The sequence below is a fragment of the Pseudophryne corroboree genome, chromosome 3, assembly GCF_028390025.1.
Source record: "Pseudophryne corroboree isolate aPseCor3 chromosome 3, aPseCor3.hap2, whole genome shotgun sequence".
Taxonomy (NCBI): Eukaryota; Metazoa; Chordata; class Amphibia; order Anura; family Myobatrachidae; genus Pseudophryne; species Pseudophryne corroboree.
The window spans coordinates 312,135,181-312,151,050 of NC_086446.1; the positions used below are offsets into that span (position 1 = coordinate 312,135,181).

Below are 15,870 nucleotides of genomic sequence, written 5' to 3' on the forward strand. Positions count from 1 at the left end.
TGTCTCCCTTAAAAGGGAGCACCTCCAGGGTTTTCTTTGAATCCAGATCCACAGACCAGGATCGCAACCATTAAATCCGGCGAGCCAGAATGGACGTAGTAGAAGCCTTGGCCCCCAGAATACCGGCATCAGAAGCCGCCTCCTTAATATAATGAGAGGCTGTGACAATATACGAAAGGCATTGTCTAGCATTATCAGAAAAGTTGGAAAGCAGTTCTGCTTCCACCTCCTGAGCCCACGCTTCAATAGCCTCTGCAGCCCATGTCGCTGCAATAATGAGTCGATGCACAGCACCCGCTAGGGTGTAAATCGCTTTTAAACAACCCTCCATACATTTATCTGTTGGTTCTTTCAGAAAAGTGACGGTAGTGACAGGCAGAGCTGAGGACACCACCAGCCGCACCACTTGCGAATCCACTAACGGGGGTGTTTCCCAATTTTTACTTAGCTCTGCAGCGAGGGGATAGCGAGCCAGCATCTTCTTGTGAGGTGTGAATTTCTTTCCTGGATTTTCCCAGGATTACGGACGTATGTCAACTAAATGGTCAGAATGAGGTAAAACTTGTTTAACAACCTTCTGACGTTTAAATCTGTCCGGTTTCTTTGAGTTTCAGGCTCAGGATCATCAGAAATTTGAAGAATTAGCCTGATAGCCTCCAATAAGTCAGGAACATCCACCTGTGAGGCCGATTCCCCATCAGAAGTATGTGGATCAGTGTCTGTGGAGTCAGTATACATGCCCTCCTCATCAGACGAGGTGTCTGGGACGTGGGAGGATTGTGAGGAAGTAATGGCCTGCTTAGAGGACCCCTTGGGCTTAGGCGGATGAGGGTTAGATTTCTGTTTACTCAGTGAGCGGTACAATTGCTGTAACTGAGTGGACAGGTGATCTGCCCATGGCGGATTAACCACATGTACCATAAGCGGTTGTACGGGTATTTGAGGTCCCATATGGGGCGCAAGTCTAATTACCATCGTACTTATTAACGTGGAGAAAGTAGTCCAAGGTGGGTCGTTATGCACCCCTGTTGCTACAGTCCCACTGGGGGGTAGGGAACCGTGCTGAAATTTTTTCATGCAGTTTCAGAGTGGCTGCAGACCTACTCCTTTCCTTGCGATCACTTCAGTCTGTTTAGTTCCTGCTTTGACGTCACAAACACGCCCTGCGTTTGGCCAGCCACTCCCCCGTTTCCCCAGGCACGCCTGCGTTTTCACCTGACACGTCTGCGTTCTTTAGCACACTCCCGGAAAACAGTTACCACCCAGAAACTCCCACTTCCTATCAATCACTCACCGATCAACATAGCGACGGAAAAGAGTCGCTAGACCTTGTGTAAAACTACATACTTTTTTGTGAAAGTACGTTGCACGTGCGCACTGCGGCCCGTACACATGCGTAGTTTTGCCGTTTTTATACCTGATCGCTGCGAAAAACGTCAGCGAGCTATCAACTCGGAATGAGGGCCACTGTCAGCAGGAAATGGCGCCCAAACGTTGACAGGGAGTGAGAGAGGGAGAGAGAGAGGGAGATGCAGCTCCAGGGCGGGAACATTTACTCTAAATGGCGCCCTGGGGCTGGGGGAGGGGCTACAGGTCAAAGCCTTATCCCTTTGCTGGACTTCACCACCGGGTATTGTGGGCCATATAACAAACGTTTTTTTAGTAAAAGAGACCTGTGCCCTTGCCCTGGTGGTTTAGTGGGGTCCCTGTATTGCCACACAGTGCCCACCTCCCACTGGCCGTGCAGAATCGCGGCTTCCAGCGGGTCCCACCTGGGAGATCCTTTTACCTCCTACCTAAGTGCGGCCACGCGATCCTGGAGAGCTGCAGTGGTGTGTGTGCCTGACTGAAGAAAACCGGAGCCTCCGCTGTAAGTACCCAGCAACCAGGGTACGGGAGTATACAGCGCAGCTGGGTGAGGTGATGGAGCTGCAGCAGAAGATGTCTGACTGACATCTAACACTCACAGTGTCTCTGCTGCACCCCTTCAAAATTTACTTAAAAAGCTCTTCTGAGGGCTACTTTGAGCAGCCCTGCCTGTTGTCTGCCTGCACTGCAGGCACCAACTACAAAACTGAGCTCCTGTGCACGGAGGCGGGGTTATAGAGGAGGCGGCGCTATGCATTCTGGGAACAGTCAAAGCTTTTAGCCTGTTGGTACCTCGGATAAAGATCCTACTCTACACCCCAATGTTATTCCCTGTGGAACCCAGTGTACCCCGCTGCAGAAACTACCTTAACATTGACTCTTTTTTATCAGAAGGCAAAAGAAAAGTTATTTAAAAAATTTTTTTTGGTAGACTTCCCTCTTACAATTCTAGGGTAGACATAGTTTTAGGACATCTAACACTACAGTCAGCAATACACTTGATCTACCTCATGATGGCACTATAACTCCAGCACACTGTTGGCATGATTTAGAGATAGAAGCTAAAAAAAAAAAAAAAAAAAAAGAAGCAAAAATAAGCAGCACATATACATACCATGACTGTCCTTCTATCCATTGTGACAGGTAATGTCGCACCTCTATTGGAAAATGCTGTCCATACAGTGCCTGCATCTGGCGTAGTGCATCCCCCTGCAGCTGCTGTGCCTGGATCCACACTGCCATGGCGACAATCTACAGGTGTGAGGAAAAAAGTCACTTTCTAAGATTATATAGCTGTGGTCCAGTAACTATGGAGGGAATGGTACATGCTGGACCAATGCAAGCTTAGAACATGAACTGAATGCAGATTGACAACACATGAAACCAGTCTTCAAGCCAAGTTAATGAATTTTGTTGACCGTGGATGACTGTACAATAGAATTCACAAAACATTGAACCATCTACTTTAATAAGAGTTTTTAATCAATGTGCTGGGGTTTTTTTTTGCCTTTCAACAACTCTTGGCTACTTTCTGTCATATTAACCATGCATTTATATCATCTGGCAGCTATTTTTAGCTCCTTGATGTAAAACACAAAATTGTACTTTGTATATAATAGCAGCCAAAGCAGAGACTACAGCAATGAATGTATAGGACAATACATGACTGAAAAGCAAAATCAAGTCACCTGAAAGATACAGGTATGTGCTTCCTAAATGTCACAAGGTGGAAGGTACCAACAAACAAAATTAAGTTATCTAAATGTGACCAACTACAGTAAAAAAAGAAAAAGAAAAAAAAAAAGTTATTTTTGTAATTGATACTCCAGAACTGCTGTTTCCAGTCAATATACCAGACTCAGCCATAACCTTTAATCATAATGAGAACCTTACAGACGTTATGGGTTACACATTTGCTGTGCAGGGCCTATGAAATGACAATTTGTCAGCTATGTCATAAGATAGCCACACACAGCCTGGTGCTGCCATAATCTGTGTCTAATTTTGAAACGCCTGGCATCACAGAAGTGAGTAATACATGAGGCACTGCTATTCTTTCTGGCTACACGCTGCAATATATGGGCAACATACTGATATCAGTGGTTATACTGCAGCGTGTGGTGCCAGCATTGCACAGTACACATATTTCATGTGGGTTAAGAAAAGTCAGCCCCATTCTGGTGAGACAAGGGTTAACACATCTCTCCATTTCAACACACAGCTGTTGCCGGAAGATGAATTTCAGTCAGGATTCTTGTTGTGTAATATCTAACAGGGGAAAGAAAAGGTACTGAAGGAGGGGGCAAAGGATACAGAGAGTCAGGGAGAGAACTATGGCTATAAAAAGTGAAATGGAAGGGGCATTTAGAATGGGGGGGTCTCAAACAAGAGACCCTGTAAGCAAACATATGTTCTTGTCAGTTTTTTGGCAATAACCTCGAACTAATTAACAGTGTTGGTAGACCAACAATAACCAATATCTGTTACACATATTAGCCATATTTATCAGCAAATCAATTGAACCCATGTGCTAAGAATATTAACTCTCGAGGAGTAGGAGATTTACAGCATAAAGTATCATTGGAATGAAAACGTGGCATGTATTTATATGCTACCATACTGTTCAACCCTTTTTAATGTGGATTAGGAACAGTCAACACTTCTACAAAACTTATTTCAGGTGCATTGCTGGACATTTCCAACTAAAGGACCTCCATGTGTGTACACCTTATAGCATTTTCTACAGCAAAGCCGTCCAAGAGAAAACCAATAAAAAGTCACAAAACCTCCACGAATACTTGTACCTATTGTTACACTTCACATTTCAAATACCACATTCTAATAACAACCTGGACTATACAGCCACAGATTAATCTGTGCTGGATGTGACCAACTGTAATATCCTAGGGTAATGTGAAACATTATTGGTAGCTGATTTCCCCTCTTCTGGGACATTAAGCAGAAACATTCGGCTGGGAATATGAAAACCACACTTGGATACTCCCAGGGGCTAATCTTGACCCAACTGTTTTTTCTTCCCTTTTGTGTGCGTTTTTGTTTAATTTTATTTATTAACATCCCCAAATTTTGGGCATACAGCCATAATCTTTCAGAACAGAGGCCTTTGTCACATTTTCCCTAACAATCTGTTGTCTGTCTCACCTCTTCTGTTACACAGATTTCATAATAATGCTGGTAGCAGTGAGAACCTCCATGTTACTGATTTCATGCATGAAGACCTAAAGGACACACCTGTTTAATAAGCGTGTGTGATATTATGCATAGTATCAGTGCATATCTTAAGATTCCAAGCTGAAGAAAACATTGATGTCTGTGACAGCTTGTATAGAAAACCCCTTTGTTTGCAGCTGTAGAAGCAAGGCTTAGTACACACATGAATAAGCTGACTGTACTAGTGCCAGACCAGTGAGCTAATAGGTGCAGAGACAATAGTGTTGCTGCTAAGGTGTTTCATGGGAGGAACGTAATGGGAGACAAACAGATGTAGCCTCATCCCACCTTTAAAGGATAACACAAACTAAAAATGTAAAATTCAGGTGTTTGCTACTACCAAGGTCTGCATGGGACATTAAAATACTATTGCCTAATAAAATATATTTTGAAGTCATGTGCACGAAACAAAAGAAGTCTATGAAGCTTCTCCAAGCTGCATACTTCAAAAACTGGGGGATTGCAAGTGGATTCACATCGACCTGGGTTTTTGGTATGTCTCATACCTCTACCTATTAAAGTCCCAAGTCTTATCCAGGATTGGAACACTGTTCCAAACCAGGTCAGACCGAAGACAACCCCTTTTACACTGCGGCACTGGCCCGGGTTATTTCCGGATCGGCGCCCTTCATACTGTACACGCGTCCATTGGCGGCGCATCGAGAGTACAAAATCTTCTTACTCTGGGAAAGCGTCTCTCACAATGCTATGAACAACTCCTGGGTCGAGGTCTACTATGTTATGCCGGCTGTCGGGATCCCGATGCCCAGCATACCGGCGCCGGAATCCCGACCACCGGCGCCGGAATCCCGACCACCGGCATGCCGGCAGCAGGGTGAGCACAATAGAGCCCTTTGCAGGCTTGCTGCACTCGCATTTATTCTCTCTCCAGGGGTGTCGTGGACCCCCCAAGGAGGAGGATAGTTCTTGGTATGCCAGCTGTTGGGATCCCGGCGCCGGGATCCCGACAGCTGGCATATCAAATGCCTCCCGCGGGTTGGATGACCCATGTTACCCATTTACAATGCAGCTCACTCAGGTCCTTCCCAGGTAAAACCCTGCCAGGTAACTGGGAAGGATACCCAGGCTCACTGGACCCAGGTGGACCCTTTACCACTGAGCAAAATCCCAGATTTATGAGCGTTCACACGCAATAACCTGAGATTTAGATGTCAGTGGAAAAGTCCTGTGTCACCAATCCTACTCTTTACCATGGTCAGACGGAGACCCAGGAATCTGCCGGCTTGATAGACCCGGCAAATTCCCGGGTAGCACATTAGACAGCAGGAAGCAGGTGGTACTGCTGACCCAGGTCAGACAGGTGCATTAAACATGCTGCTGACCACAACCTTACAATGGAGTTTGCTCACAACCTCTGAAGCAATTACTTTAGCTATTATGCTCAGGCAATAATACTAATTGAAATAAACAAACTGTGCTACATATGGGATTATGTGCTCCCATGTGTAAGTTATATGACCATATAAAATAAAAGTACAAGGCTGTAAAGCAGAATGCTATTATAAGAAGTGGCAGACTGGGGGCGTGGCTTGCTGGGCTAGGGAGTAAGACGTGCCCTGGATGAGCTCTATCCCGGCGTCTGCTGTAAAACAGCATAAATAATTTATTTAGCCCACTGGACCCTCGTTCCCCACCTCATCTGACTCTCCACACTGGCTGGCTACAAAAAGACCCATCAGCGGGTCAGAAGAGCCACTATAAACGGCTCCGTGACTTCCGGCCTACGAGACCAGCAAAAGCCGGGGCCTCGATTTCGTCTGGGAGCCGCTGCTGACTTCCAGGGCGGCGGAACGGAGGCTTCTATTCCGTCCGCGGCAGCGGCACTACATAATCTCCCCCTGCTCCCCGGGGACCGGACGACCTGACCGCGGGCTCCTGGCCTGACAGCCAGAAACGGCTCACCTGACCCTGCAGAAGCTGCCAGAGCCCTTCTGCTCTGGAGAATCCCTCACCCGGCGGCCATCTTGGATGTCACAGGCTGCACACAAGCTAGCACAGAGTGGATGGCAGTGGTTGCTGGCTGGACCGTGACCACTCTCCACACAGAGGGAGATAATAGTCAGCTACCTTGTCTACCTGACGACAGGGGTAAGCAAGACTGAATATAACTGAGATTTACCTCACTATCTGGACTTTTATTTGTCTATTTTTATTTACATATATATATATATATATATATATATATATATATATAATTTTTTTTTTCTTTTCTTTTTTTTTTTTACTATTACTTTTTCTTATTTTTTATTATTTCTATTACTCCATACCTATACATAAATAATCATCACTACTGGGTGCTGGACATTATAGGTCACCTGACCCATACACACCTCAAACGTTATTGCCTGTACGACAATTCCTGGCAATGGATAAGTACATGGCTAAAACCCCCAGAAATCCCCGCGGCTCACAAGCGAATAAAGGCCGGGGTCGAGACAATATTCCTGCAGACAGCCCTCAGTCACCGGCATCTGGTCTCACCAACAGCCCATTGGGACGCTCATCACTTACTACAACAACTGATCCAACTAAATCCTTTACTACGCATGAGATCACTGACATATTGGCTTCACTCTTGGATCAAAAATTGGCGCCTTTGAAGGATTCATTGGATTCCGCTCTTACCCAATTGAACCATCATGACCAACGTATATCAGAGGCGAAGCAAAGAATCTCTGACCTCGAGGACGATCTAACAACGGCTAAAGCAGCACTAACTGAACAGGATAAACTTGTGATGTCCATGCAGGAGAAACTTGAAGATTTAGAGAACAGAAACAGAAGAAGTAATGTGCGCCTCATAGGACTCCCGGAAACGGTAAAACCTTACGAACTCATGAACTTGGTCTCCCAATGGTTGCCGAGAGAGTTGGGATGCGTATCTGATACTGACTCCTTGGTGATTGAGCGCGTCCACCGCATTGGCCCAGATCGACATCCTACCAAGGACAGGCCTAGACCAGTTATCATGAAGTTCTTAAATTACGCTGATAAGGTCCGTCTACTAGATGCTTACAGGAAACGCTCCATTCTCAAATATCAAGAGTCCAAGATTCTACTTTTTCAAGACTTCTCATACATGGTGGCGGCAAAGAGACGAGAGTTTTCCCCGATATGTAAACGCCTGTTCGAGATGGAACTTCGATTTGCTCTATTGTATCCTGCCAAGCTGAGGGTCACGTACTCAGGAAAATCCTACTTCTTTGATACTCCACAAGCCGCGAAAAACTTTGTGGACACAATGGCTTCTTCATGTTCGTCTAGGATGGATGATGCGGATTGACATTACAGAATATCACTATGTTAAAATCTTCAAATTTATTGAACATTCAGGTCATGGATGGTTATTTTTTGCTTAAACTGTTATTGGCTTCTTACAGGTTGTTTAATGCCCAGCTATGATGTAACATTTCATAGTTCTAACTGGAGTCCTTTAGGGACCAAACTCGTTATGGAAAGTCTCATGTTTTTGTTTACTTTTCTCTTCCTTGGCTCGCTTGCCCTCTTTTTTTTTTTTATTCTCTTTCTGCATCCTGCTGAATTTCCTTCTTCTTCTTCTTCTTCTTCTTCTTCTTCTATCTACCCAGCTTTCAAAATGCTCTAGTTTTAGATGTCCATCTGGTTTGAAATTATTATTGTTACACTGGTATGATGGTGCCCTGCAAGTTCCTGCGGGGATGCCACCCGGTTGGACATACTATTGGGTTCGTATAAGTTTAAAATGGTTCTTGATAATTGTTGGAAGGTTAATTGTGGCTAACACACATGGTATATTCCGCCTACATGTGATATGTTTACATCTCCCCTTATTGGGCCGATATTTGCCTCCCCCTTGTCCGCTTGCTGGGACGGAAAAGGGTTTTCCAAAGAAAGTTGAAAATGTTATTCTTTGGCCTAGGGTAGGCATCGGTTAAATGGCAGCAATGGTTAATCCCCCCAAAGAGTTAAAAACGGCCCTTAAATTAGTAACATGGAATGTGGAGGGCCTGAACTCCCCCATAAAACGGAAAAAAATCCTGACCCACCTAAAACGTCTGCGACCGGATATAGTTTTATTACAAGAAACACATTGGAAGATTTCGGATCCCAATGTGGTAAGAGATACATGGATAGGAGACTTTAAAACAGCATCTTACACTTCTAAACAAAGAGGGGTTATGATAATTTTTAGCAAATTTCTTGTTTACAATATTAATGACTGCTTGATAGACCCAGAAGGAAGGTATCTATTTGTAAAACTGACTATACATGATATATCCTACACAATTGCTAACATTTATGCTCCCACGGGACCTAATGCCCAATTTTTCACAGAGATTTACGCAAAGTTACAAGACTGGGCAGAGGGCGCTATAATTCTGGGCGGGGACTTTAACTGTGTCCAGTTGACTGGATTGGACAGATCCACATCTGCTAATTCCCATGGCTCGGTTGCTCCCCCATCGCTTTCGTTATTGACTAACACGTTGAGACTAAGTGACCCCTGGAGGTGCCAACATCCCGATTCTTGCGAGTATACATTTTACTCGCACCCTCATCATACCTCGTCCAGACTAGATTATTGGCTGATCGCGGATACCCTTCTGCAACAGGTAGTACACTCACAGATAGACCCAATCCTCCTTTCTGATCATGCCCCGGTGTGGTTTACTTTAAAATTCAACACTCCAATACCACGCTCTTATAATTGGAAGTTTCCAGCTTATATGGAAAACTCCTCGGACTTCCGTTTACATCTTGAACAATCATTTCAAAATTATAAAACTGATAATATGGAACATGTCGAAGATATTAATTTATTTTGGTCCGCCTCGAAACCCGTACTACGTGGTCAGATCATGGAGTATGTCTCCAGGAGACGCAAGGCACTTAATAATCAGCTAGGTGATCTTAGCCAAAATTTGACTAGAACTTATAATCTACTCTCATCACATTATTCACTTGAAAATCGCCAAGCCTATCTTACAGCTAAACAACAATATGATGCCCTATGTACTGAACGGGCGAGTTTTTCTCATGACATTCGTAGAAACAAATTTTTTAGGACTGGCAATAAATCAGGCAGGTTGTTGGCAAATTTGGTTCGGTCGTACTCTGCTCCCTCACGTATCACCCAATTGTCTATTGACCCCACCTCTAACGTTACGGATACTCACGCTATTTCGGAGGAATTCCTACGTTACTACCAAACTTTGTATGAATCGCCTCCTGATCATCCACTAGAAGGCCTGAGATTTCTGGATGCGTCGGGACTTCCGGTTTTGACGGAGGAAGAGAGGGAATCTCTGACGACGCCAATTCAGGAACCTGAATTATTATCCCTGATTAAATTATTGAAAAAAGGGAAATCTGGACCGGATGGTTTTGGGGCAGAGTATTACCGAATGCTGGCTCCTCACTTGATGCCTTACATGCTAGCTCTTTTTAATTCATTATTACTAGGGAATCCAGCCCCGACTGGGTTCGATGAAGCGAGAATAGTAGTATTCCCGAAACCGGGAAAAGATCCCACACGTGTCCAATCTTATAGGCCGATCTCCCTATTGAATCAGGACCTAAAATTATTTACCAAATTATTAGCGTTTCGACTCCAACCCATTCTACAGCGAATTTTACACCCAGCCCAAAATGGGTTTGTTAGAAATAGAACTTCTGTACACAACGTCCGTACCTTATTGGCGGCGATACATAGCTCAAAACAATCAAAATATAAAAATGCCCTTATAGTCAGTTGTGATGCAGACAAGGCATTTGATCGTGTCTCCTGGGCACATATACTGCGAGTCTTACATGCCCAACACTTTGGTACTCAGTTTATTGATATTTTTAAAACATTGTATGCCACGCCACAAGCTTTTATCACGATTAATGGATTAAACACCAAACCATTTCAGCTATTTAGGGGAACAAGACAGGGCTGCCCCCTTTCCCCTTGCTGTTCAATTTAGCTCTGGACCCACTCATACGCACGTTCGCAAATGATATGGCTTGGAAGGGTATCCAGGTGGGATCACACACCGTAAGGGTCTCCGCATTTGCGGATGATCTACTACTGTATTTCAGTGAACCTATAACATCCTTTCCCTCACTACTGACCGCATTAGAGACCTTCAATTTAATATCAGGATTTTTAATTAATTTTGACAAGACGGAGGCACTGGCATTGGGAGATGATGCGAGCAAGGGTTGGAACGATAAGTTCCCATTTAAATGGGCGCATAATTATATACAATATCTAGGTATACGGGTGTCAGCTAACCCCTCAGAAATGTATTAATTAAACTTCTCTCACTATATTAATAAGATGGTCGAGGACTTTGCGAGATGGCAACACCTGCCAATTTCTTATTTGGGTAGGTGTCATCTGTATAAAATGGTGTCTTTTCCTCGCTTACTCTACCCGATGCAGATGCTTCCGTTTTTACTATTGAAAAAAGATAAACAAAGCCATTACGAAATTTATATGGGCGAATAAGCGTCCTCGTATAGCTTTATTTAAATTAAAACAACCACCCTCACTTGGAGGAGTCAATCTTCCCTGTCCGGAGGACTACTCATTAGCGGCTAATTATAGATGTGCCTTAGATTGGATAGGTGGGGGAGACAATTTCGTTGATAAGGCACTAGAACAGGCCTTACTGCCTAGTTATGATCTGCTACAAATATTACATTTCCCGAACTCCTCGATGCTACAGGATATTAAATTAATTCCATTGCTATATGCTCCTTACAAGGCGTGGCATCAAATTAGAAAACGTTCTAAACTCATTCTGGCACATTCCTTATTTCAGCCCTTGTTAGGGAATCCAGCCTTTCAGGGAGGAGAGGCGGATGAGGTCGTTCACAGTTGGCACCTCGGGGGTCTTCGGTCCTTATTTCAATTTTTGAATGACGATTGTTCAACGATATTATCTTTGTCCCAATTACAAGCTAGATACCCGACCTTAAATTTCCCATTTTTTGCATATTTCCAGATACGCAGCTTTGCCACACATGTTATTACTCATCTGCAGCCTATTGATCTTACTTTTCCACTAGATGGTATTGTACGACGACGTTTGGACTCTCCCCATTCTACATCATTGATTTACTCCTATATCAGACGGAAGATTGACTACACCAAACTCACCACGGGCATAGCTAAATGGAAAGAACGCTTTACGGGAGTGGATTTACACACTATTATTAGATGGTCTAATTTGCTTGATAAGCAATTGGTATCTTCCTCATATGCAGAGATGCATTTAAAAATTCTACATAGAGCTTATTACACCCCTCGTCTGCGATTCCTTACAGGGGCTGCAGACGACTCTCAATGCTTTAAATGTAGGGCCCCTGATGCCGATATTATACACTGCCTATGGTCTTGCCCAATTATACAATCATTCTGGGACCTAATACAGACATACATCAAAGTTAACCTGGGTATATCATTTACAATGTCAATGGCATGGGCATTTTGGAATTTCATAGAACCTCAAACCCCAGCTCTACCCAAGGGCAAAAGATTACTTCTGGCTCGCATCTCAGCAGCAGCGAAAAAACAATATTATCTCAGTGGATACAAAAAGATCATATTTCCGTGTCTCTTATGTTACCCCGGCTATCGTTCCTATTCCAAATGGATTGGACAGAATGCTCTTTAGATGTTGAATCCCGGGCTACCAAATTTTTTTCGATATGGCTTCCCTATATAATAACATTACCTGTTAACACCAAAGAAAGCATTCGTAAAGTAGTAAGACTGTCTACTTGGTATAATATGGCAATTCTCACTGATGGGTTACCACCGTTTTGAGCCTTTTCACATAGGTCTTTTGCCATTGGATATCTACTACGCCACTTCTAAATTCAGCCATATATGTGTGCAATTGATTTATTTTGTAATACTGTATTTCAAGATAATTAGGGATTTGGCAATTTGGTTTTTCCAATACTCCACAATTTAACATATCACTATAAGACTCGGATGATAGATTAGTCTGTTTATCTTTTATTCTATATGTTAATAACGTTGAATGTGTGTTGCCTCTTTTTGCTTCTTTTCAATAAACACAATTTAAAAAAAAAAAAAGAAGTGGCAGACTGGTCAGAAGCTTCACCGGAAATTTTTCAGGTAAGTCGTGGCTCATAGGGCTGCTTATCTGGCATATTATTGGACAGCCCAGTCATTAGTAATCCTCCCTAGGAATCAGCCACCTTATTATATGTACCTCAGTTGATCCGCCCCCTTCTCCCCGACACCGGTGGTGTTCGTTTATCATTAGCAATATGTGCCTAGCTCCTCCAATAGGGACGTAGCACAATCTTCTGACACCCAGCCTCGTACTGAAATGCTGGTGTCATGGAGCAGGGAGAGAGGGATCAGTACATCAGTTCAGTATCAGGAAGGAGAAGGAAGAAGAGGAAAAAGGAGAGTATCCCTCAGCTCTCAGTTCACAGCACAAGATTCTAACACAGCGAGCAAAGTACCCTGGGATTTGTATTTAGAGTAGTCCTGTTTAATATCCTTATTTGCTGACACTACTGCTGGTATTGAAGACATGGAGGGTATTGAATTGGACCGATAAATTTTCGTATGAAAATTAGAAGACATTATCACAATTTTGCCCAGTGTTTTTCTTTGGGCTATTCAGTTATACGCCAATTTTTTTCACACGAAAAATACCCAGTTTTTGGGCAAAAACACATATGATCTAGGATAAGTTCCTGGAGCTATGTGTTTTTACGGAAAAAAACAGGGCTAGTTATTGCGGATTTGGTTTCGCGGATTAGGTTTCGCTTGCCTCAGTCAATCAGCTGCGGTCAATTACTGTGGCTAATTGAATTCCACCCATGGTATGCCTTTTAGGAGATGTCATAACGTTATGTAGTATGATAAACACTCTTCAGGTGAATGAATGGTCCAAATTATTAGTGATCTAGGTAGATTAGATGAACTGTCAAAAAAGTGGCATCTATACATATGGGCTGCAGTCAGTATGCCGGCTGTTGGGATCCCGGCGCAGGAGACAGACGCTAGAATCCAGACAGCCAGTGAAATGCCGGTGCATGGAATCCTGACACATGCAGGGCATTCCCACTTGGTTGGTGGGTCCACACCTCCAACCGAGTATGAATAGAACCTGTGGCGAACGAACCGAGCCCACGAGGGGAATCGCTGCAGGAATTCCAGCAGACGGGATGCCACTGTCGGTATAGTGACAAACGGCATCCTATCTACCCGGATCCCATCCGGGTTAACATATGACATATCCCATATATACATGACATGCCACAAATTGCAATATCGTGCAATTGGGTCTAAAAAAACCCCAAAGATTAAAAATACTGCAGTATTAACAGAAGAACCAGGAGTTACTATATCTGAAGACTGAAGGTAGGTAGGTAGGTATATACTGCAACAAAACAATGGGGAGGACCAATTCAGACCTGATCGCTAGGGAGCATTTTTTCCATCCCTGCAATCAGGTAGTCACCGCCTACAGGGGGAGGGAGTAAACGCTGTGCAGGGGTGCGATCTCATGTGCAGAGAGCTGCACAAACAAAAGTTTGTGTAGTCTCTGCACAGCTCAGGACTTACTCTTCCAGCGCGATAATCCGTCCCGGAGCTGACGTCAGGAACCCTCCCTTCCAACGGCTGGACACCCCTGCGTTTTTCAGGACACTCCCTGGAAACGGTCAGGTGACAACCACAAACGGCCTTTTCCTGTCAATCTTCATGCGATCGCTTTCTTTGTTCATTCCGTCGCTGTCCGGTGATACCCGTCGCCATGAGGCGACGCGCCTGCACACTGCAGAGCATATATGCATGCGCAGTTCTGACCTGATCGCAGTGCTGCAAAAAAAGGAGCGTGCGATCAGGTCTGAATGACCCCCTTTGTTTAAAGAGACATTTGTAAATGACACTATGAAGATAATTGGTGTGACACCTTGAATATAAAGTTCATCTCAGTCTGATCTTAAAAATATAAATTGGATAATTATTATTATTATTATTTATATGTCACCACAAGGGTAAGTACATAAATAAATGAGCCAAACAGGAAAACAATGACTTACAGTACAAGATAACGTAGGACAAATACATGGTATATAAACACAGCTGCATCAGGGAACAGGACACTGAAATAATCCTCATGTTGGCAGAAACTGGGGTTTACAGTAGGTGCCGTTGTAGGGAGTATGGAGTAGAAAATAGTCTGAGGGGGAGATGTACTAAACAGTGAAAAGAGTGAAGAAGTGAGCCAATGGGAAATTTGCCCATGATAACTAATCAGCACTGAATAACATTTATAATTTGCATACTATAAAAGTACAGAAAAAGATGTGTCAAGGCGCGATTAATTACAATAATAAGCCAATAGTATAATATATCAATAGATCAAGCAGCAAAGTATTACCCTCCAATATGCTTGTGAACATTTACTTTATATACTGGCTTTTTAGCCTGCATATAACAAACTTACACAGAATTTTGAGAGTTTTGCGCTAGCACTAAAAAACCACTCTGGAGTCTGATATCTGAATAAACCATACACTGTATACGTTTTTGAATTTTTGAATAGTATACAAATTATAAATATTAAGTATAGATATAGCTATACTTAATATTTATACTATTGAAAAATAAACACACACATTTGGTATAATATCTAGAGTATATGGTTTATTCCAGGGGTGGGGAACCTTTTTTCTACCGAGGGCCATTTGGATATTTATAAAATCCTTCGGGGGCCATACAAAAATTCTCAACTTAAAAAAGTACCCTGCGCCCCAGTAGGTCTGCCACTTAGAGGTACTGTGTGTGCGCGCCAGAGGAGCGCACGCGCCAAAAAAATGGGTGTGGCCAGTTAAAATGGGACGTGCTACACATATGCCCCCAATAGTGCGGTGCCAGATCCACAATTGCCCCCACAGTGCCAGGTATACAGATGCCCCCACAGTGCCAGGTATACAGATGCCCCCACAGTGCCAGGTATACAGATGTCCCCACAGTGCCAGGTATACAGATGCCCCTCACAGTGCCAGGTATACAGATGCCCCCACAGTGCCAGGTATACAAATGCCCCTCACAGTGCCAGGTATACAAATTCCCCTCACAGTGCCAGTTATACAGATGCCCCCACAGTGCCAGGTATACAAATGCCCCCCACAGTGCCAGGTATACAAATGCCCCCCACAGTGCCAGGTATACAAATGCCCGCCACAGTGCCAGGTATACAGATGCCCCCACAGTGCCAGGTATAC

General features: G+C 43.8%; 1 protein-coding gene across 1 annotated transcript in view; it reads right to left on the reverse strand.

Moving 5' to 3' along the window:
• The window catches only part of LOC135055407 (signal transducer and activator of transcription 5B), a 478,909-nt gene that overhangs the window by 108,481 nt on the left and 354,558 nt on the right, over nucleotides 1-15,870 (reverse strand). The window contains exon 3 of the mRNA XM_063959429.1: nucleotides 2,483-2,619. Coding sequence (XP_063815499.1) covers nucleotides 2,483-2,610 — 128 coding nt within the window. The 5' untranslated portion in view covers nucleotides 2,611-2,619. The remainder of the gene's footprint in view (nucleotides 1-2,482; nucleotides 2,620-15,870) is intronic.